Source organism: Mercenaria mercenaria, chromosome 6, assembly GCF_021730395.1.
Source record: "Mercenaria mercenaria strain notata chromosome 6, MADL_Memer_1, whole genome shotgun sequence".
Classification (NCBI taxonomy): Eukaryota; Metazoa; Mollusca; class Bivalvia; order Venerida; family Veneridae; genus Mercenaria; species Mercenaria mercenaria.
Window position 1 is genome coordinate 61541684 of NC_069366.1, and position 25115 is coordinate 61566798.

The following is a 25115-nucleotide window of genomic DNA, read 5'->3' on the forward strand; positions in this document are numbered from 1 at the left end:
TGGCCAGATTTGCTCTATATCCCTTTCAAGTTGCCGATCTATTTATTTTTATAGCTCTTGGGCTCAACACATAAAAGGTACTTTCTATGTTGTACTTGGAGGAAAGATATTGACCTAGGCAAAAATTATCACAATATCGTGGCTCACTTCAGATATGGCCAGGAATGTGCACTTCTGCAGACACTTACAATTAGTTCTTCTTCTTCTTCCCGTTAAGGTACTTCACATTTATTAAATGTATTTTCGTACCGGCGCAAATGTGGTGTGAGGACATCTATTTACAGTGATATATTAAAAGAGTCTCTAATAACAATGCATTAAAAATTTTAAAAACTAAAAACGCCGGTCTTCTAACGTTTAGTTGGACTAAAATACACCAGGTGCTAGTCTAAATAATGAGACCTCGGGCAGACCGATTTTACATTTTGATATTTTACGTTGTCTACCTAGAGGTCTCAACCAGAAACAATCAAAACTGTGGTGGAAACTGTGGTCAATTGAAATTACGATTTATCAGTAGTCACCATTTTTCTTTAGCCCTAACTGCTTACCTGCTGTTTTAAATCATAAATAGTAAATAAAAAACATATGAACAGGACATATTTATCAAGAATTTCTGTTGAAAAAAATTTAAACCTCTAACGTTTCAATCGTCTTCATGTAATGGCGGTCGGAGGCGTGACCAATGAAAACGCTTCGTGCAGTAATGTGTTTACCGGTGATCGGCCATTTTCCGATATGTAGTACACTCGTGTTAAACCTTAGCATTTTTTTAACTGCCATAGTTTGAATTTTTCTCAAGAAATCTCGGTAATATATACATCATTGAAAAGGAAAAATTACAGGCTTTCTATGTATGTATTTCTTTTTTGGCAGTGGCTACGATTACGGTACCGTAATCCTAGCCTCCGGTTCTAGGATTACGGAAGTTCCATATTCCTAGACAACCGTATGAGAATAGGCTAGGATTACGGAAGTATTTAAAAGACATCAAATTTATGTTAGGACATGCATAAATGACATTGTAAACTTACTCATTTCACTTAATTTCACTAATATTTCGTGCTATCGATCGGCCATTTTTGGTTAGTATATAATCTTAATGGCGGTGCATGGAAATATTATAGAATTATCTATGTTTTGTATATACCTGCATTTTTTTCATCAAGTCAACACAAATGGTCCTTAATAACATACAATATGGTTATAAATCATAAAATTCAAAATATAGAATATTTTTTTTAATCTAACTTTGACACTCATATTATTTCTAATATATTTCCGCGTGCTGCCATTTAGAATATACTAACCCAAAACGGTGGAAAGATAACACGAAATAATAAGGCAGGCATGAAATATTTAGTGAAATAAGTAAGTTTACAACATCATTTATGCCTGCCCTAACATACACTTTATGCCTCTTAAAATACTTCCGTAATCCTAGCCTATCCTCATAGGGTTGTCTAGGAATACGGAACTTCCGTAATCCTAGAACCGGAGGCTAGGATTACGATACCGTAATCGTAGCCTCTGCCTTCTTTTTTTTATCCGTTGCATTATTATAACATAATTCCCGCCCAACGGATTCCATTGGGTGTTACTTACGCAAAGAAGAGGACAGTGCTACCACATTCATTACCTATTCTGGTTTGTACTCGGAGGTGGATATCGACAAGTCAAAATAATATAACGATATTCAACTCTCGAGTACAATTATTTGGACTAACCAGGTGCGGGCTGTAAAAACATTAAAATATTTTTTTTTTCATTTCCTGTCAAATTGAGGTGGGCAATCCGATGAACAGGTAATCAGTTTGGAGTGGCCTAAAAACTCACTGGTGTAAAATTCATTCAACTATAACCGAAGACTGATCCATGTCCGAAATACACTACACTATCTAAACACTAATTAGCCTTTACCTTTCATCCAAATCTGGAACTGCTGCATTCGTGATTTGCAAGACACCTGTAAAAGAAATAAAGGTTTTAACAATACGGATCGAATGCAAGGTATTTCATGACAAAAAGACGTAAACTGACAACAAACCTGCAAAAAATAGGAAAATCATCCTGAAAATTCTCATGTTGTCCTCCATTTTTGACAGCAAGACAGCTTCGGTGCAAATATTAACATAAAACCAATAAAATTATATAGATCAGAAACTATATCTTTTGAATCTTTTTAATTACGTTTCACAAGTTTAAAACAAAATCAAAGGCATTATTCAATAGTCTTAATCAATATCAAGTTTTTATTTATTTTAATTTTAACAATTTATACCACAGGGATCCGTCACGTGCTATGATAGAGGGGTAAAATTTTTTTTAAATCATAATGTTTTTAAATGAAATTCAAGATAAAAATACATATAAACCATATATAGAGATATGGTTTATATATTTTTTCTTGAATTTCGTTTAAAAACATTTAAAAGAAATTTTACCCCTCTATCATAGCATGCGACGAATCCCTGTGATTTGTACTAGAGCTTAACTGAAAAATGGCGACTTCCATAAAAGAGGTGACAAAATTTAAGTTCTGTTTTCTTCGCAGTATGGCTTGTAATTGTACAATGCTTATCAGCATAACTCTTTAAGTTTACACGTATCGACTGAAATGTGTGTGTGTGTGTGTATCAACTGCATACAACTGATAACAACGGAAAAACTATCGCGAAAACATATGATAATTATACTGAGAAATTCACTTTTTAGGGTTTTTTAATTCTCCTCATGTATTTATTACAAGTACGCGATCTCTGTTGATTATTTCAAAGCAGAAATAAATAATGTTTCAGTATGTTTAGAATTCACAATGTTTTATACATTTATTGACATCTGAACAAAATGATCTTGTTTGGACAAGCTTTGATTAGGGAAACCAAAGAAGTATAAAATACACAGAATGGCAACTGGCTGTAATCTTGCGTCCGAGTGTGATTCGGCGTTATCTTAGTGAAGCGAGCATGGAGTTGCAATTTGTATCCTTCGATCATCTGTTTTGACGCCCTTGTTAATTTGCTGTCAAATAGGTATAAGTGACCTTTTATGATGCCAAATTACACACGTTTGCAAAGCAGGCGATATTTTATCTTGCTCAAATAAAACATTAATGCATTCAACAGATTTGCAGTAAGATTATATTATTTTTTCGTACTTTGGTGTATTTTTATGTCTTTTTAATAATGCAAAAATCTCCAATCCTTTAAAAACCTAATTCTTACAGAAGCAACTGGTTAGGAATTCAGATCTTGGCTTTCTCTTTCCCACAGCTCTTTTTCAAAGTCACGAGACAGTTCTTTGACTGAAATTTTGAATAAATTTTAGATTTTTCACTCTCCTGTAGGCTATACACCTTGTATCATTTGAAAACATTAAATTAATTTAATTGAATATGGTTTTGCTGCTCTTTGGCAAATCTTGTTGTAAATAAAGAAGGTCATGTTTCTAATAGGTTTTCACTGAAAGTACCAAAGTTAGAGCTGTTAGAAAGGGTTATATATTTTTGTGTCCTCACTGTTTTGATAATGAATGACTGCTATTAACAATATGTAAAGTGAATAAAAAAGATCACATTTTACAAAGAAATAGTAAAAAGGTCACTTAAAAAGATTAATATTAATTTGTTTATTGTCCTTTTAAGTTTCAGGTCTCGACTGCATTCACATAGAATTATACCAGCCAAACTTATATGATTTTGGCCATATAGGCTCCAGAAAAGTGAAGTTTTGGTTACAGGCCCTTCCCCAGAAATTTTTTAAGGCGCTGGGGTAAAGTTTGTGTGGCGGGATAAGGGGTGGGTGCGGGAGGGGTACCCCCTCTCGTGTTTGATTTTTTTAAAAAAATCGAACCCAAATGGTGCTTTTTTAAGTATACCATATGCAAAAAAACACAACAACATGTATTTCATTACTTCTGCATTTTCACATAATGATATAACCATCAATATATCATATAGTGTTATTTCTAGAGCTCAAAAAGGGCAGGGTGCTGCCAAAATGGGACAGAGTGCTGTCCGAAAGGGGCAGTGTGCTCTTTTCGACCTGAAAGTTATCATAGCAGTAGTTGCATTTCTAGATGTCTATAGTTAATATGTATTCCATTTATCTTTATTGCACACTTAAAGGAAATGTCACAGAATAAATTTAAGGGGTAAATCTTCCCAAAACCAGTAACAAAGTTTACAAAGCCTTCTTACTTACTTTATAGTTTAGGTTTAACCATTCAAGCCTTTCTCTTAAAAAATGTCACCAAGAATGTCAACTTATTCATATGAATATGTAATAGTGGAGGGCCTTAATATATTAGCTTAATCTTGAAACCAAGATCATGTTGTAAACAACGTAGTTTAAGGCCTGTTTCAGGTCACATTGTAAACTAATAATTATCACAAGTCATGTTGTATTGATCAGGTCTTTCATCAATATTTCATTAACAGAAAAGTACTATTACAGTCAGGTTAAAGTTTACTAAAACGCATATCCAAAATATACTATCCGGATACCGGTACACTTTCGGAATGTTGTCTGAAAGTAGTTTTTACTCAGTTACATGACCTACTAGGGTAAACTAGAGATAGTTCCTCAAATTTTGATGTTTCTCATCCTTAAAAAATACACCGACTGTCAGCTTTTTTTGAAGGAAATATGGAAAAATTGCATACGACATCGGGAGTAATAAGACTCGTGAACGGACATTCTAAACGTACTTTTACTTTCGATATTCATTAAAATTTGTGCATTTTCTAGTTTAAATTACAGTAGAATCAAACTGCATTGATATATACTTGTTATTATACTAAACAACGGTCTAATTTAAATTTGCACAAAGAAATCTAGGGCACTTTTCACGTGCTTAGTAATCAGCTGGCCGCTTACGCACCCCTTTTTGACATTTCACAGGATCCATACTATTTATCAATTAGTTTTAACACTTCATTGATTCTCATTACCTGTGTGCACTCGCCGTGACGTAATTTGCTGATCAAAAAAAATCGTCGAGGCATGTCAACAGGGAAATTACATATACACTACACATGAGGTATCTCACGGGGATGAAATCGCTTACTGATTTAAGACGCCGCGCTAATAATTGAGGCACCGCGCGGGATATTTAAGCGCTGCGGGAAGCTGTATTTCGTGTTTAAGCGCCGCGGTAGCGCGGCGCCTTCTGCGGCTGGGGAAGGGCCTGGGTTAAGAGAGCCAGCCAATCAAAAGGCGTCATTTCTCATGAGCCTTAAAAATATGGATGCCTCGATGGTCAGTCAGCAATAATACAAATATTGACACCTTTTTGCCCACAAAATTCACAAAACAAGAATAAAATAAAGGGAGACATGCCATAGTTTATAACAACACTATTTATTTGTTTAATTTATCTATATTACTAATGAAATACATGTTAGACTGCTTAAGGGCGTCAAAACTAATGACTCTAGGATACCTTTAAAACTTCATGTAAAATACATGTTAGCTTCAAAAACAACATTTGTTTAATATGAAATAGTCTTAAGCACAAAATACACGTTTCTTACTTTCAAGAAAGCGTGGACATGCGGTGATAATTAATAATTGACAGTGTCATATCTTTCACATTCAAAATGGCGCATGGAGAACTTCCGCTAACGAGATCTCATTTGCAGCCGCGGGATATTGGCGAGATTTGCTCTTTCTGCCTTTCAAGTTGCCGATCTATTTATTTTATAACTCTTTGGGGAAACACAGGTTGTGGAATTCCTTAGTCTTGAAAGTCCTTGGAACTGCAACAAATCCTTAATACCTTGGTGTAGACCTAACAAACAACCTCTCCTTTAACACTCATATTAACAAAATCTGCACAACAGCAAACAGAACACTTGGTTTTATAAAACATAACATCCATACTAAATTTCTCTAAAAACAAGAAGGTTGAAGAAATAGCATATAAAACTCTGGTCAGGCCACAGGTAGAATACTCATCCACAGTCTGGTCATCGTACACTAAGCTTAATATCAATAAGAAGTAAGGTAGAAATTAGCAATAACCACAGGAATAGTGTTATTTCTAGAGCGACGCAGCGGGGCGCCCCGCCCTGCCCTTTTTTACTGCCGCCACGCTGCCCGTAAAATGTGCCCTGTTGCCTTTGATCTTGTGCTAAATCCCGCCAAATTCCCTGTTGACATGCCTCGACGATTTTTTGATCAGCAAATTACGTCACGGCGAGTGCACACAGGTAATGAGAATCAATGAAGTGTTAAAACAAATTGATAAAGAGTATGGAACCTGTGAAATGTCAAAAAAGCGTGCGTAAGCGGCCAGCTGATTACCGAGCACGTGAAAAGTGCCCTAGATTTCTTTGGGCAAAATTTAAATTAGACCGTCGTTTAGTATAACAAGTATATATCAATGCAGTTTGATTCTACTGTAATTTAAACTAGAAAATGCACACATTTTAATGATTATCAAAAGTAAAAGAAAGTTTAGAATGTCCGTTCACGAGTCTTATTACTCCCGATGCCGTATGCAATTTTTCCAAATTTCCTTCAAAAAAGCTGACAGTCCGTGTATTTTTTATGATGAGAAACTTCAAAATATGTGGAACTATCTCTGGTTTACCCAAGTGGGTCATTTAAACTGAGTAAAAACTACTTTCAGACAACATTCCGAAAGTGTACCAGTATCCGGATACTATATTTTGGATATGCGATTTAGTAAACTTTAACCTTACTGTAACAGCACTTTTCTGTTAATGAAATATTGATGAAAGACCTGATAAATACATTAGGACTTTTGATAATTATCAGTTTACGATGTGACCTGAAACAGGCCTTTAACTATGTTGTTTACAACATGATCTTGGTTTCAAGAGTAAGCTTATATTAAGGCCATCCACTATTTCACATTCATATGAATAAGTTGACATTCTTGGTGACATTTTTAAGAGAAAGGCTTGAATGGTTTAACCTAAACTATAAAGTAAGTAAAAAGCCTTTGTAAACTTTGTTACTAGTTTTGGGAAGATTTAGCACTTTATTCTGTGACATTTCTTTTAAGTGTGCAATAAAGATAAATGGAATACATACATGTATTAACTATAGACATCTAGAAATGCAACTACTGCTATGGTAACTTTCACATCTGAAAGGGCACCCTGCCCCTTTTTGGCAGCACCCTGCCCTTTTTGAGCTCTAGAAATAACACTACAGGAAAGATAACTCTTGCCAAGCCTTGTTTCTCAGGATTTCCAAAAAATGTGTCCACAAAAAACTGAAATGCACATGTATGTTCACTTTACAAACCTATCTTATCATGTTACATAGGGGTGCGTATCGGTCAAAATAATCGATACGATATTTGTATCGATACAAAATGATCGATATTCGATATATCATATGATATTTTCTAACAGATAATAACAGAGTACAAGACCATTATAGTAATGCAATATGAACTTTATAACTAGTATTGATTTATCACTTTTAAGGTTGGTCTATTCTGAGACAAAATCACAGGCCTTGGATACATTTTTTGCTTTAGGAAACAGAGGCAAGCATGTTAGAATTGTTGTTTTACCTATTTTTAATTAAATATTTTGAAAAAATAACTAACAGCTGATTCAATATTTCAGAATGATATCTTTCAAAATGACATGAGCTTCTCAATTCAAACGATAACAAAAGGTGTGATAGTCTTTTTTGTTATGATCAAATAGCCAGTAATAGCAGCATTTGGCGAGTTATCTTCCCAAATAATTTAATAGGTCCTATCATGCGGTGTACTCTCGGCTTTTATCATAGTGTTTAAACTCTTTTGTTAACCTTTCACGCGTTTTATAGCTGACTAAAAAAGTAATTAAATTATTTAAATAGATATATTTATGTAATTTTTCAGTATCATCTATTTGGATAGCTGTTTCTTCTGTTTTTAACATAAAATTTAAAGCCTTGTATAATTTTCATCATTTTAAAATGCTGGCCAGTATATATACTGAAATGTTATTTTAGCATTTATTTAAAAGTGGGGCTTGCTAATATAGCTAGTTGAAAATAATGCTAAATTTTACCCCTGTATGGATGCTTTGTTTCTAAAGGACAGTGATTACTCAGGATATATTAAGTTTGCACAAAATTACCTATCCACTGACTGCATACTGATTGTTATCATAAAAATATGCATGTCATGTGTCCTGTTAACTCTAGAGGGTTCAAGAGTATGTAATTGAAACAGACACAACACTTCCTGCTCCCACTTGGGTGATAATATTTGACAGTCTGATACTAATGTAATGTGTATAATAAGTTTTCCTGCATACCAGACGGGGATTTCCGGTATTTTCACCGGTGCTGGAAAACTCCATCTTACACCCCGGGGTGTAAGATGACTCTCGTGCTGTAAATGACGTATTACGAACTACATATATGTAGAAGATTTATGTAGTAATTGATATTTTATTTAAAAAACGGAATAAAAATTCAATACCTTGACTGTTCCTATTAGTTCCTGATAGTATATTTCTCGATTCAAATCACGTTATTTTCTCAAAAATTCATAACGTTACGCTGCAACTGATAAAACAAAACCGGAACTAAACATTGTTATTTGTTTTGAAACGTCATGACGTCTTTCCTGTTTACGGACGTTGGTTTCCCGCGCTTTGTTTAAATACACTGCTATAAGAAATAGTTCTAAAAGGAAAGCCGTTCGATTGATTTTATTTTTATTATTATTTCTTGAAATCGGTATGCAAGAAAAAGAATCAATCACTGGTCGCGGGTAAAGATCAGGGCTCGCGCTGGCATTCGCCAATTGAGCCATTGGCTCAAGAAAACGAAAATTGGCTCAAGAAAATTCCGATTGGCGAAAATCGTCAAAAAGTATGACTTTTGACTTTTGGGGAAAACCTACGTACTAAAAATAGACCAAATTGGTAGTTTTGGACCTCGCTTTGAAATATCGCGTGACTGATTTTCCAATACATTGCCGAAGGCGCTCCAGCGAGAGATAATTGTTGGGCACAGTCTACTTGATTGTGTATTTTTAGAAGCGGGTCATGGTCGCAGTTTGTCAGCTGTGTGGCAATTAAAAGGATGACACCTTCGTCAATTGACTATGATTGCGGATAATCGTTAAACAAACAGCAGTCGAATGTAATGAAGATCACAGGTGGCGCCTTTCAAGTGATTATCGAGTAGTTTGATTTGTACAGGGTCGGTAAACAAAATCAAAGGAACCGTTGGTGGTTGTCTCTAAATAATTTCGGTAATTGACTTTATTTGTCATAATGATAATCGGTAATTTATTGGTGAGCATTGTCGAGTAAATTATTGAAGTTATATATACTGATGTTCCTTACTTATTTCATTTCTGCTTGAAATTGAAAAACATGGCATCAAAACGTAAAATTGACTCTGGCATTTATCCCCCTCCTAAAAAATCAAAAACAGAAAGATCTTTTTTGGATAGTTGGAAATCTGGCAATGCTTGGTTAACGTTTGATTCTGAAACTAAATGCATGTACTGCAACCTTTGTAAGAAGCACAGTAAATCAAATACATTCACTTCTGGGTGCCCAGTCATGAAGAAAGATGCTGTTACCAAGCATGCTACAAGCACAGGAGCCTGAAATTCTATCTATAATGCTCCAAAATGGGTAAATATAAAAATGACCCTCCTATATTTTTATATATATAGGAGGGGTCATTTTTATATTTACCCATTTGGAGCATTATAGATAGAATTTCAGGCTCCTGTGCTACAAGCAAAGGTATTGTTAATAGTTTATTAAGAGTTTTGTACATGTAATTACAATTGCTCAAGTTGAAAGTCTCTTGTTTAAAAGACCAAATTTAAAGTTATGTTGTTTTTTTAACAAAGTAAATGTGTTAGCCATAACTACATGTATGTATGTTGCACTTCAGTCAAAATAGCTATCATAGCACCATTCACACTTGAAATTCACAAAAGTTTTCATCCCGCAAACAGCCCCGCGCCTCGCCCCACAACCGCGACGTACAATTGGCTCAAAGAAAATCTGACCCAGAGCAGGCCCTGAAGATGGGAATATCCGGCACTCGGGTAACTGTTTAGGCGGTAACTCGGCTGGAAGCCTCGTTACCGCCTAAACAGTTACCCTCGTGCCGGATATTCCCATCTTTACCCGCGACCAGTGAAAGATTCTTATATTCTTAATAGTTTTAACATTTTGGAATAATGTCTAATAGATCTCAGATTTTGTTTTTCGGTTTCTAAAACCTAATGGCCTGAGTGATTTTATTAAATATAAAGATTTAAACTTTGACGTCTTGTTATACATTTCTAGTTTGTTTTCTATAGTTAAGAATTAAACGTGTACACATTGTCAGTGTTTTTGTTGATTAACAATGTTCCTTAACAATATTTAAACTAATTGTTAGGGTGATATCTCAAGACAAATATGCGAGTGACAACTTCCCCATAAAGTACTGTGTCAAACCCACATTGAACAATTAAGAGATTGAATCTATGACCATTTATTGCAAGTTTATATTTCACTTTACGTGGGCATTGACTGAATATTAAAGAGGCTGCACCATAAAATTGAAGTTAATACGAAGTATGTCAATTTGAAAATAGAGATCATTTATGCCTCATTGATGATATTTTCATGAAATACATAAGAAAATGGCTGTTAATAATTAACTGGGCTGATGGACATCTTATCAAAAGAGCATACGTTCTAACACTTTACAGTAATTATTATTATAATTTCTATATTATTTAACACCTAACTGCATTAAACTGTGTATACAGATCTTTCCGATTAAGTTGTAACTTTAGGAATATATACTACTGATCCTTATTTAAAGAATATATAGTCTGAATACTTGCACAATGATAATTGTTTCAGGGTTTTCAAAGGAGGGCATTTCAATATTGAAAATATACTTAAAATCTAAATAAAAGCATTTATTTCACAATTAACAAATATAACAATAATACAGTCCATAGTTAAACTGACGCCCAGAAAATACACTTAAAAACAGACCTTACAGCAAATCTCATGTTTTTCAAAGTATAGACTATCAATAAATATAATAAAGCTCTTTCCTCAATTGCTCAAGTAATGAACAGCTGAATTGTGATGACATTGTCGGATACTTTTCAAATCTACTAATATTTTGAAGTGACAGCGACTGAATAACGATATATTTAGTGTAAGCATTTCTAGGACCTATTCCCATGTAGCGCCACACATACGCGCACCTGTTTAATCAGGGGAGTTAACTGACCAATATCGCCCATTACCAGCAATTAGCGTGTCACCTCTGTCAATTTTGTTGTTCACAGTTTGATCTCGGTTAAGATAATGCTCGATCTTTAATCAGTATCATAAATTTTGTGATTTATTAATATTTCTTTAATCAAAATACATTCAAATTCATATGAAATTGATTTTGTTTGAAAGAAGGCAGTGGCTACGATTACGGTACCATAATCCTAGCCTCCGATTCTAGGATTACGGAAGTGCCGTATTCCTAGACAAGCCTATGAGGATAGGCTAGGATTACGGAAGTATTTAAGAGGCATCAAATGTCTGTTATGACATGCATAACTCTTATCGTAAACTTACTTATTTCACATAAAATAGCGTTTTTTTCATGCCTGCCCTATTATCTCGTGTTATCGATCAGCCATTTTACTAAATATTTTTTTTTTTTGAAAATTGGCAGACAAATGAAGAATTATATTCTTAATAATAGCTCAAAAGGATTATAAAAAGTTTTATACTTTAAATGATTTGTTTTTGCCTGTCACTTAAATTTAGATTTCCGCGCATATAGAATCGGGCGAAATCGACACCCGAATACGTTTTTGTTTAAGTGAAATAAGTAATAAGTAAGTGTATAATCCCATTCCCCCCTCGAAATAGTATGTTTTTTTTCCCCCCAAGTATAGAAAAATTCCCCCTCGAAAGAAAAAAAAATTCAAGAAAAAAATCGATACCCGATAGTCTTAGGAGCATCTTGTAACTTAATGGGCCTGATAAAGTTTTACTGATCTGTATAATACGCGTGTTTTTCAGTTCCCCGGATGCGTGTATGCAACGTTACTTCCCTTTGAAAAAATGTCGCATAATGCAAAACCATACCGTAAAAAGATCACGGATGCAACAGGGGCGAAATGTGCAAAGATAGATTTGCTTTTTAAGCAGCATGCCCTCAAAAAACAAACTACTGTCATGGACACCGCTGTTTCACCAGGGCCAATGCACGATCAGGTAGATACGATGAAAGGAAGCCCTGCTCCGGCTACCACTTCAAAGGCCTAAAGGACCGAAAGATCGACATGTGAACCTCGACTGGATGTCACATAATTAATTTAATAAAAGAAAATAAAAGTTGCCTGTTTTCAATAGATTATGTTCTGTACAATACTTCAGATATATTCACATTAGTTTGATATCTGTAATACTCAAGTGACCTTAATTTAAGGGGTTATGATCAGATGTCATATCTCCAGAATGAATTCCCCCCTCCCTTGAAAACGACGCGAAATTCCCCCCTCCAAGGGCCCGGCCCCAATCCCCCAAAATGTAGAGAGGGCCCTGCATATGATTTTCAAGTCTTAAAAATGTGCAGATTAAAAATTATACACTGTTATCCAAAGTGAAAGTACCATGTATTTGAATGGGGCTAAATTTTCAGTCATATTTTTTTATTGAATGGCTTCGTAATCTCTCTAAGGAAACTAGGGAAATGTTCCTTTATAGTGAATGAATAAGTCTTATTAAAATAGATCAAATATATGTAGCGGAAAAAATGTAATTAACTGGGGACACTTTTGCACAAAAAAACCTGAACAAGTTGTAACATCTCAAAATCTAGGACATGACTTTAAGGACGCTCGCTACAGTTTCGTAATTTTTTTCTCATACGAAACCCGTTATAGCGCTACTTGATATACAGCGGTATTCGTTATAACACAGTATGGTCTTGGCTTGCGAATTTTTGGAGGTTAAAAAAAAACAACAAAAAACCGAGTGCAGATATTATTCATACATGTGATACGTCCCGGATTGTCCGGGATTGTCCCGGAAATTACATACTCGTCCCGGTGTCCCGGACAGTCTTAAAATGTCCCGGAAAAATAAAAATACAGGAACAAATAAAACATTCCCCCAAAAAACTTGTTTTTGTCTATAATTTGTTAAATTTTACACAATAAACAGTCCCCGTTGTGACATTGTTTATTCCTAATCACTTTCATGCCCTCGAGCGGGCGAGCGGGACACATGTTGATTAAGCCTGCTTTGATCACGCGACGATCTTTTGATGACACTGATTAAGTTACAGTCAGTTATTATGATGACCCTGATTAAGAACTGACAGGATTATGCAATCAATAACTGTTTTATGATAGTTAAATTAGGAACAGTAGTCATAAATCTCTTTGGTTTTAGCACGTTGGCGGTAAAGCTACATGTAGCCTTTATGGAAGAGATTATTGAAAACGGTCAATTAAACGATAATTATTTTAAAAGGTTGTAATTATTTAAGATCTAGATCGATTGTCACACATATTTTAAATTAAAATGCTGAATGCCTTTGCCGACCGACCCATGAAAATTGACCCGACTCCAAATATTTTATATTGTCGATTTTATCTACAAGATTTATTTTATTCCTTTAAGGATTCATTTAATTATTAGATAAATGTTTAAGCTTTAGAATGATACCAAATTAGCTAGAATCTAAATCACGATCACCAGGTTGATTCTTCGTATATAGTAAGTCTCCTAATTCTGTTCACCTCGGGAACGCAATAAATTCACGTGCCGAACTATAGATGTATTTCCCGTATACATGTATTTACCTCCCTTAGAAAGCTAGATGACATTTGCCGCAAATTAATACAAGCGAGTGAACAATGTTTAGTCTCGGGGAAACTACATGTATATTATGATATTTTTGAATGAAACAGATGAATACGAATGTCACGGTGTATGTCCCGGACAAAAGGTAAAAATCCCGGAAATTTTAACTCAGAATCCCGGAAACGTTCTGAAAAATTATGGCATGTATGTATTATTTAATTTGATCATAACCAGTGTTAAAACTATAAGTACCTGTGTCTTTTAACACCTTTGCCATGACAACTGTGACAAAAATCAATAATTGTCTACTAGCTTACTTGTTTGCATATCGCCTTTGTTAAAGTTTGAATACATGTAGACATGTGACAATAAGACGATCAGTACCGTGTCAAAATTAGATTTTTGCATAACAATCCTGTAACATTGGTCAGTCAACTATCAAACCGTTTTAAGTTTGCACCAATTAAGCGGATGACATGAACATTTGAGTGAATAAAAAATCAAACAACAGGCCTAGTTTTTTAATAATATGCAGCCGTTTTTCGTAATCATCACATTCAGTACATCGGAATTAACGAAACACTGGTGATTTAACAATTGTTTGTTTTTCTTACTTTATCCATTTTCTACATGTATTCAAAATTATTTTTTAAGACCGTCCGCGTTTTTTCTCTTTTAGTTACAGAAACCCCCACTGCAATTGCGTTGCATATGTAAGGCTAAATAAAATAATAGTTGTAGGTTCCGGTTTCCCGACCGACTCTATTTTTTCCCCGCAGACCCTAACTTTTTTATTGTCATCAGCATAAAAAAAAAATCTGGGAAAAAAATCAGTTCGGTTAACCCGAGGTTCTGAGTTTTGACCCGCGAAGAATCGAGGATGTCTTATCCTCCACATTTGAAAATTTATTTGGTTATCTGAATTTGATATGCTACATTGTGTTTATGTCCTGTCACATGCTCTTATGGGCACTAAATTTATCAATAAACTTGAAACTATAGTTTATTTCATCACAAATGAAAATTCCCCTTTTCTTAGTTTTATGTCGTCTTTTTCCCCCCTCCAAAGGGCACTGACCCCCTTCCCCCAAAACTGAAAAAAATCACTGCAACTTGTATCACCATAAGGTCTTGGTTCCTTTCTTGAACTGGCCATATTCCATTATGGGTTCCAGAGTGATGGCCAATGAAAGTGCCAGAATTAGCTATTTAGACCTTGTCTGCACAATAGCAGCTTCATTTATGATTTTATTTTATCCAAACTTGCACACAACTTGTATCAACATAAGATCTTGGTTCCTTTTTTGAACTGGCCAGATTCCAATATGGGTTCTAGAGTGATGGGCCCTGAAACGGCCAGAATTAGCTATTTTGACCTTGTTTTAAGATAGAGCCATAAAATTTGGATGACATGTACAGTCTTGCACATCAATCTTAAAAAATGACTTTCAGTGACCATGAATGTTACCTAATGACCTACTTTCTAATATTTTAGCGTCTGTTTGCCATTTGAAACATGTGGCACATATTACTCAGGTGAGCGATTCAGGGTCATCATGACCCTCTTATCATCAGTATAGGGCCTCCGTGGCCGAGTGGTTAAGGTCGCTGACTTCAAATCACTTGCCCCTCATCGTTGTGTGTTTTAGCCTCACTTGGGCAGATGAATTATTCATGTGAGAAAGCCATCAAGTCGTCTTATGGAAGGTTGGTGGTTCTACCCAGGTGCCTGCTCGTGATGAAATAATGCACGGAGGGGCACCTGGGGTCTTCCTCCACCATCAAAAGCTGGAAGGTCACCATATGATCTGTAAATGTGTTCGTGCGACATTAAACCCAACAAAATAAAGTAAAATAAATTTTTTCAGTATGAAAATAAGTAATTGATAGACGTGTGTTATTTCAGGATGCTGATGTCCAGGTTACGTTTGAAGATCAACAGAAGATCAACAAATTTGCTAGAAGTATTGCCAAGCTACAAGATATCAAAGAAGAACTGAAGGCAAAGAAGGTAATGCTGCTAGCATGGTCAGTCAGTCAGTGTTAAAACAGTAACAAGTTAAACCTGTATGAAATCTCGTGATATAATGTGGTCTTAGTTTACAGATGATTTATAACTTGCTTGTTCAAGGGTCATAATGGGTTTTGCAGTGTTAGTAACATGTTTATGAAGAACTAAGTAACCCAATTTCCACCGGCTGCATGGCATTCATGTTAAAACAAAATATAGGAGCAAAAATTATCTTTCTACAATCAAAAACGGGATTAATTGAGACGATCTGAACCCGGAGAATCACCGCAATTGTACACCCCGACGCACTGTGTCCGCCGATCGCTAGGCAGCCGATAACGGACTCGGTGTCCGTTTCGATGTGCTAGCGTGTTCGGGACACCGCAAAAGGACACAGTCAATTGTTTTTTGTCACCAAGGTCGCGCTAAAAATTGACTTTTCATCTTGGACGTACTGTACATTAAAGTTTACCCTGTCATTACATCTTATTAAACTAATTTCAAAGAAATCTTCGTGAAAAATCGGCAATTTCACACAGCAGACGACAGCCTACTTTCGATTTTAAAAACTTGTAAAATGATAAAATCAAAATATTTTCCTATCTAAATTTGATTGTGATCGATTTTTATTAGTTAGATTTAAATGTCTGTTGTCTGGACTTAAGTTTCAGTTATGTATAAAGGATATTTACGACTATGTTACCGAAAACGAAAGTACAATTTGACAGGTGGCACGAAAATAATAATGATTTTAGACTGGTTTGCAAACTGTGTTAACACTAAGATTCAGTCATTTTAATGTTAGTGGAGCAGTCTAAAATATCACAGTCTGCCTTGGGCACGATTACAGCAGGTAATTGTTTGCTAATTATGTCATTGCCCCCAGGCATGTATCACTCGATAAAAAGGGGGCAATAAAGCAGTTTATTATAATCACTGAGGCAAAAAAGGTAGGCTTGGCTAAAAAAGGAAATGAATGGTTGTAAAACGGGCAGGGTGCATGGCAGGGCAACAGGGCGGAACGAATTTCGGAACGGACGATGCGCCCTGCTGTAAATAGCTAGCTGGAGCACTGCATTGGTGGTGTCAGCACTTGGGAATAACTCAAAAAACCATAAGCATTTCATTTAAATTTTATAAGATGATTTAGAAATTAATTTTATACCCGCATGATAAGTCCTGGCTCCCTAATAACCTTGATCTTGAAGAAATTAGCATTTTTAGTTTTTTGACGCCTTTAAGATCTTGGGATACAAGTCATATGTTGAAGTTTTGATTAACAACGAAACTATTATTGAATCCTTTCTTTCCAATTACCTCAAAGAAAAGTGGGGGTGATGTTTGATGCAAGAAATATATTTTCAGTCAAATGGTCATGCCATTATTTCTACACCAGAATCACAGCTAGTAGGGACATACGTACTAATTTCACATGATGGATTGCTTTAGGTTCTTTTTCAAGTTGTAAATACTACCAATGTCTCAAGAATCTATGGAGAGAGATTTCAGCCAAAAAATAGCAATGAAATATTCTCATTTAGAACTACTAGAATCCATCAAGAAGAGACTACAATTTCATAAGTTGAGCTTAGTATATTTGTCAGTGTGCCTTCAAATTTTGTTTTGTCTTACACTTACTGTAACTACACACTGTACACAAAGTATTTATTGAAATGAAAATAAATGTTGTTGTTGTTTTCAGAAAGAACTGGAGAATCTAGAGTTTGCTGAAGAAGAGTTGATGATGTTAGACAGCGATGATACGCCCATTCCATATCCTTGATTACAATGTCATTCAATCATTTGTGTCTTGTAGAAGTATGCACTTTACACAATCAGAAAATTTTACTGGCCTCTGTCAGGAAATGGGCAACAAATGTTTTGTCATCTTAAAAATAAATATTTTCTGCTTTGTAACTGCAATCCTTTTAGAGAGGTTTTAGATAATGAGATTAAATTTAAACAATGATTAAAATTGAAAATTTGGAAAGAAGAAGAATGCAGCGCTATACAGTCTTTTTGTAGAATTTCAACATAATTATATATATGTAGCTAGTTCTATGCGAACAAAATTTCCAGCCATGACAAGTCTTTAACCTTTACCGTGCTAAATATTTACAATGGACTGGTCTGTCATTTAATTTGGGAAACACCATTTATTATTCAAAAGGGTGTTTAGTGAAAATTTACTGACTGAATAGTGAACAGTGCAGACCATGATCGGCCTGCACAGACATGCAGACAGGTCTTGGTCTGCACTTGTCCCAAAGGCAAAATCACTTAGCCAAGCAGGCTATAGTTTAATGGTCTTGGTCTTTTTAAACTATGGCTTACAAATTGCAGACTGTAATTTCTTCTGTCCACCATCTTCAGCACTCACTGTTTTTGATTTACCAGGTTAACACAGTAGATCAAACGCAGTTCACGTAGTGAGTTTGATGCCCTTTCGTAAGTTCTCCATGATGACTGTGAGGAAACTGTACCTACAAAAATATTTATCCTCCAGAAACATGGGTAGGTTAGCTCTCATAACAAGGGTGGATTACTCTTGGCCATGGTTTAGAGTAACTCATTTACATTCATTTTTAATGATCTCTAATGAAAGTATGACACTGAAAAATGACGAAGTGAAAGTAAGTAGTTGATACTAGTAAAAAAGCAAGAAAAAAACTGATTTCCTCCATTAATTCAAAAACCTTGTATCCAAGTAATTTACTCCATTCTGCACAATATTAAGGAATGAGCTCAATTTGACCTAGTCCGCCCCTTAGTTCAATAATGAGAGCCTCGGGGGTTGTGAGTTCAAGTCCTGGGGAGATTTATGTTCTCCTTGATGATTTGATAAAAGACTGTCTGAAACCATTCATCCTCCACCTCTGATTCATGTGGGGAAGTTGGCAGTTACTTGCGGAGAACATGTTTATACTGGTACAGAATCCAGGAACGCTGGTTAGGTCAACTGCCCACTGTTATATAACTGAAATACTGTTGAAAAACTGTGTTAAACCCAAAACAAAAAAATAAAATAAAATAATTGGACCTAGGTGGACAAAATCCACTCTTGACTGTTACATAAAACCTTTAATATTAAACAAAGATGAAAAGCAATGACAAAATTACAATTTCTAAGATTCTAATTGGAATGAAAAGAAAATTTAGACATGATTGGAAAAAAATCAAAGAATGTATTTTGTATGCCTTTGTTAGCTCACCTGTCACAAAGTGACAAGGTGAGCTATTGTGACCATTTGATGTCCGTCATCTAGTGGTCCTCTACCAAGATTGTTCAAATTATCCCCCTGGGGTCAAATATGGCCCCACCCCAGGAGTCATATGACTTATATTAGTGGAGCAGGATATTGCAAAAATACTTCAGTTAATGATACAAGCATCAAATTTACAGGACAGTATTTACCTGGCATGCGCTTTAACATAAGATCAAGGGCCACTTGAAATAATGTCGTTTTCAAGATGGCCGCCGCAAAAACAAAATGGCCGCCATTTTGTATTTACTTTTCAGTAATTTATTTGAGGCAAGCATGTAATACATTAAAACGATAGCATTTTTTTTATTTATACACTTTCGCTTCAGTTTAGAACAGAATACCAATCTGTAGTATTCATATTCTTTTAATTTGTAATCAATTTTGTATGACTAAGCTCATGGCCGTAGACATCTCAACACTTAAGTTTTTATAACTTGCAGTTTTGTTATCGAACAATGGTAAACTCTGAAGCACACCAACCAAGATTAGTTTTCTATACATTACACTCAGATTACATTCAATGCAATAAATTAACATCGTTAGAAAATGCGTCTTATAAACTACGATGGGATAAAGAAATAGGACAGCGTGAGCACTTGCACAGTCAAGAGCAACATTTTCTTATAATGCAAACCTTAAGAAACTATCTCTGTTGTTTTACTATACCCATGAAACTATACACATCGGAAATCGTGTTCTAACCGAAACACACCGCCTCGGTAGCCTAGTGGTAGAGCGTTCGCTTCGAGTGCGGGAGGTCGTGGGTTCGATGCCCGGCCGCGTCATACCAAAGACGTAAAAAATGGTACAAGTAACTTCTTCGCTTGGCGCTCAGCTTTAAGAGGATAGTGCTAAGACTGGTCAGCCCGGTGTCAGTATAATGTGACTGGGTGGGGTATCATGCCACGTGTCTACGGCGTGATATTCCAGTGAGGCAGCACTATAAAGTTGGGCATTGTGCTAACTGCTACAAGTAGACACCGTCGTTTAAATGACTGAAAAATTGTTAAAAAGGACGTTAAACCCGAACACACACACACACACACACACACACACACACACACACACACACACACTAACCAAAACAAAAAAATATGCATACACTGCATTTAGGCATTTTCTTAATAGTTGCGTCATCAAATTGCTGTGTATAACAGACCTAAGCGGTGACACTAGCAATTTCCAGTAAAGGAAGTCCTTTGCAGTCACACTTTTGAAGCACCTGGAAGCATTCAGCTATAACCGACAATTCCATCCAATAAGGGATCCACACATTGTTCTGCTTCAGCCATCCCCAGTTTGACGGAGGCGGCAGTTGCTGTATGGTAACAGCTGCTTTACCCAAGACATGACCTGCCTGAAAAACTACTCGTTTGATGCATTGTTTCAGAGCACCTTTTGTTGGTGGAATCGCATTATACGCTCTTTGTTTGCAGGATAACAAATCAAGTCGAGCTTCATCCACCTTGCATGTCGTGCTTGATCGAACATACAATATAACTACAAATTTTTCGAATGTATCCATTTCCTACTCAGTTATTGTGTATTTGGTAACACAGAGACTATGAAATACTTTGAACAGTAGCTGTTTCACAAACATTCCATTCCTGTCATGCAGATTTCTTGCCCTTGCCGACAAATGCAGAAACAGTGTCGCAAAAAGCAAGAAACAATGGCAATGCCTTTGAGTGAGGACCAAGTAAGCAAGCCGCAAAACATCAATACACTGCCATAGCAAGAACTAACTTATAATTGTAATTGTTCGGTTTCCGGTCTATGAGACATGTTTTGCATGAACAAATATACGATTATCGGCTTCTTCGTGATTACATGAAGCAAGAGCATTTATGTTTATATCTAAATTGCAAACAATATCGGCACCTTTTGTTGCTATGATCATTTTATTGGTTTGCACAGTTATCATTGTACCCAGAGATATCTGGGGGCTATTCTGGATTCCGGTCCGTCCGTCTGTATACGGAATTTGTCTGCGCTATTTCTCAGCAATTATTTGCCAGTTTTCAATCAAATCTTGTAATTATTATCAGAACGAAGCCAATGTGCAAAGCGGGTTTCATTTGGATAATTTTTCACTTAGTTATGGCCCTTTATTTTTCTTTCTTTATATGTATATGGAAAACTTTCGTCCGCGCTATTTCTCGGTCATCATATGCGAGACTTTTATCAAACATTGATTATCATTGGTACCAAGTCAAGTTGTACATGTGCAAAGCATGTTCCATTTGAATTATTTTTCACATAGTTATAGCCCTTTATTATTTTTTTCTATACATTGTATATGCATATGGAAAAAAAATGTCCGTGCTACTTCTCAGTCATTGTATGCCAGACTTTTATCAGACCTTGTTATTACTATTATCATTGGTACCAAGTGTAGTTATGCATGTGCGAAACACGTTCAAGTTGAATGGTTTTTATGGCCCTTTCTTTGTTTCAAATACGAAGAGAGTTACACTGGAATTTTTTTAACATACATTACATGTTAAGTTTAACTATTTGATGACCCTTGGTGATATAATAAAATAAAAAAAGGTGGAAACCCACAGATCTTCCAACACGACATAAACGAAAATATTGCAGGCTTGATTTGATTTGTGGTTATGGAGCCCGCATATCACAGAAACTGCCAAAAGACAAGATTAAAAAGCAGATTACGTGGTCCATTGACCATGACCATGACCTACTGACTTAATTTCTTCTTTTTTTAAGATATTGCCATAAAATTCGAACCACTTGTACAGTTTTGAACAAACATTTCAAAACTGACTTTCAGTGACCTTGATCTTGACCTACTTTCTTCTTTTTAAGGCACAGCAGTGAAGTTTGGAGATCTATACAGTTTTGCACAACATTTTTTGTGCGTCTTTGTACATTTTCTCCCTGTACAATATACAAAGCAATGTATCATATTTTCAATAACCCTGTTTCTCTGACAATAAGCTGATGTCTGGGGGTATTCATCACCATTAGTGATACGTCTTGTTTCGTCCGCACGAACACTAAATAGTTCAGTTTCCATGATTTAGGAGGCCTACTATTAAACTCTTTTCGACATTATCAAGAGTTTGAAATAGAACATAAACAAAAGCACAGATACTTAAACTTACAATGATATATTCAAATTTCGTATGTTAACACAAAGTATGTACTATTATAATTCGAAGGCCGAGGGACTATCCTTTTACCGCCTTCAATATATATTTTAACATTTTGCTGTATGGGATACGACTTCTTTTTTTTTTTTTCGTTTTTTTTCTTGATGTTATTCCTACACCTAGAACGATTGTTCATCCAGGGACATGTAACTCCTGTGCGATCTGTACACCATCCGGGGGACTGAAGCACCGTTCTTCTTGGCTCGGCTTTCTCTGGATGGCACAATCCGTCTATTCGGAAACCACTAGTCAACCATCATGAGGGTGGATCAAAGAGTATTTGGTAGACTTCGTACACGTGTTGAAGTTGTCACTGAACCCCATGCTGAGTTACATGACATTATGAACTATATCAGTGTGCCCTTGTACTGTTTGTAGTTCATTCTATAGAATCATTACACACATCATTTAATTAAAGATTTTGTTTCAGCTGATAAGCAATGGTTCAGTATTGCCATGATTTTGAGACTGTTTCTCAGTGAAACAAAGCAAGAAATGAAGGATAGAACAGAGAAGAGACTGAAAAGAAGAGACGTCCATATAAACAATATTAGCTTCTTTCAGGCCAATATCATAATAATATGCTTTTAGGTTTATCTGGTACCAAGATTTAATCAATAGTCGATGGTTATAGCACTGAAAGTAGAAAACTAAAACTTGGCCGTGATAAGAACGTTATTTAAAAGTATGGCGGTCATTTTAAAGATGGCGATATTCTTAAATGGGTGATATTTGGAAAAAGCAACCTTAAAAATAAAACTATCAGCTTATGCGAACAAATTGATAGGGAAAAACATGTTATATCCCAACAAATATGATATTTTAAAAACTTACAGATCCTGATTATATGAAAAATGCCTCAATTCTGGCAGCCATTTTGAAATTTGGCGGCCATCTTGAAAATGGATGATTTTTAGGTGGCCCTCGATCATTTTTGAATCTGGGCCATGTGATAAACATTTAGTGTAAATTTCATACTTGTATCATCAAGTGAAGTATTTCCTTAGATTTGCTCACTAAGCTGCTCCACTATATAGACTTATATCGGGAAAACTTTGAAAATATTCTTGTACAAAACCACATGGCCTAGGGCTTTGATATATGGTGTGTAGCATCATCTAGTGGTCCTCTACCAAAATTGTTCAAATTATCCCTCTAGGGTCAAATATGTCCCCGCCCCGGGGGGGTCCCAAGTTTTACATAGACATATATGAAAAAAGGTTTAAAAACCTTCTTGTCTGAAACCACAACACTTAGACCTTTGATATTTGGTTTGTAGCATTGTCTTATGGTCCTTAACCAAACTTGTTCAAATTGTACCCCTGGGGTGAAAAGAGGCCCAGCCCTGGGGGTCCTAAGTTTTATATAGACTTATATAGGAAAAAAACTTAAAAATTCTTCTTGTCTGAAACCATACCACCTATGCTTTTGATATTTGGCATGATGCATTGTCTAGTAGTCCTCTATCAAAATTGTTCAAATAATGCCTCTTGGGTTAAAAGAGGCCCTGCCCTAGGGTAACTTAGTTACTATGTGAGTTATATAGGAAAAAGTACTTAAAAATCATTTGATCCTATTTCCAAGACTGTTTAATTATAATTACCTGATGACCCCAAGTAATATGATGTCACTTGGTTGTGACCTTGATCTACTTTCTTGTTTTGAAATTTTTATGACATACACAGTTTTGCACACCAAACTGAATTCCATTGACCATGTATGTGACCTACTGACTTTCTTAATATTTTATCATCAGTTTGATCTTTGAAACATGTAGCTCATATTACTCAGGTGAGCGATCCAAGGTCATCATGACCCTCTTGTTCTCCTTAACTTGTCAAACATACCAGGTTGGCGAGGTATTTATTAGTGTCGACTCTGACGAGACAAATACCATGTTAGAAAAGGCGAAACAGTCTACACGAGAACATATGGAAAACCTGGAAAAGCGGGCAGGAGAACATAAGAAAACCTTGCAAGATCTTAAAGTGCAGCTATATGCCAAGTTTGGTACAAATATAAACTTAGAGGAAGAAGAGGACTCCTAGTTCATACAAAGGATGTGAACATTTTATAATTGTACTACAGAGGATAAGTGTTTGAATATATGTAAAGACTTGTTTGATACTTTTCTTAATGTCTGTAAGAAGAAATGCATAATAATAATATCAGTAAAAACAGTTGTCATGATGCCTGTACAAATTGAAGTAATAAATCAGTCTAAAATTCTTGTAAGAAGAAATTAAGCAGTCAGCAGACTTGTCGTGATATGTGTGATAATACTTTAAGAAGCACTAATATATTTAAAGAAAATAATGTATAGAAAAATCATGTTGAAACGTCTCTTATACACAAAAAAGAGGTAATACATTAACAGAATAATTTCCAAGGGAATGAAACAAATTTAGACTGGGACACTTTCACAAACTAGGTTTGGTGCAGTAACTGGTGAGTGTTTAGCGGAAATTTGTTGTGATTCCTGACACAAGAGCTGCACATGTAAACGAAACAATCTTTACAGTATCTAGCAGCTTCCACGTGCTTTCCATCTTTTTCACATTGCGAACATGGAAAGTCATAAAACGGTTCATGTCCGCCCTCTAATGTTGTAGAAAAATCTCCTCCGGTAGCCAGAGTGATTTATCTGGTGACATATGTTTGTTTTTGAGTGTGAACGTTTAAGTAAAACATAATTTTGCTATACATTTTATTGATTCTAATATATCCTTTATTTAAAACAGAAGATAAGATATATCACCTTTCTTTCTTGGTGGCAACAAAAACATTGGTATCCTTGCCCGGTAACAGGACTTAATTTTAGTGCAAGCGCG

At 35.5% G+C, this 25115-nt stretch overlaps 2 protein-coding genes across 2 annotated transcripts in view; one reads left to right on the forward strand and one right to left on the reverse strand.

Moving 5' to 3' along the window:
- LOC123548733 (protein disulfide-isomerase TMX3-like) overlaps positions 1-2122 on the reverse strand; it is a 151686-nt gene extending 149564 nt beyond the window's left edge. Inside the window, exons 1-2 of the mRNA XM_045336239.2 lie at positions 2048-2122; positions 1921-1966 (exon numbers count right to left, since the gene is read on the reverse strand). Coding sequence (XP_045192174.2) covers positions 1921-1966; positions 2048-2096 — 95 coding nt within the window. The 5' untranslated portion in view covers positions 2097-2122. The remainder of the gene's footprint in view (positions 1-1920; positions 1967-2047) is intronic.
- Positions 2123-2406: 284 nt separating this feature from the next.
- On the forward strand, positions 2407-24987 carry LOC123548732 (prefoldin subunit 4-like). Its single transcript, XM_053546085.1, has 4 exons — positions 2407-2522; positions 15738-15842; positions 17545-17614; positions 24127-24987. Exons 1-4 carry the CDS (start codon positions 2502-2504, stop codon positions 24330-24332), a joined length of 402 nt encoding a protein of 133 aa, XP_053402060.1. The 5' UTR covers positions 2407-2501; the 3' UTR covers positions 24333-24987.
- The last annotated feature ends 128 nt before the right edge of the window (positions 24988-25115 follow it).

Coding starts and splice junctions, on each gene's coding strand:
- LOC123548732 (XM_053546085.1), top strand. CDS start 2,502: ATGGCGACTTCCATAAAAGAG. Junction 2,523..15,737: donor TGGCGACTTCCATAAAAGAG/GTGACAAAATTT, acceptor GTGTTATTTCAG/GATGCTGATGTCCAGGTTAC. Junction 15,843..17,544: donor AAGAACTGAAGGCAAAGAAG/GTAATGCTGCTA, acceptor TGTTGTTTTCAG/AAAGAACTGGAGAATCTAGA.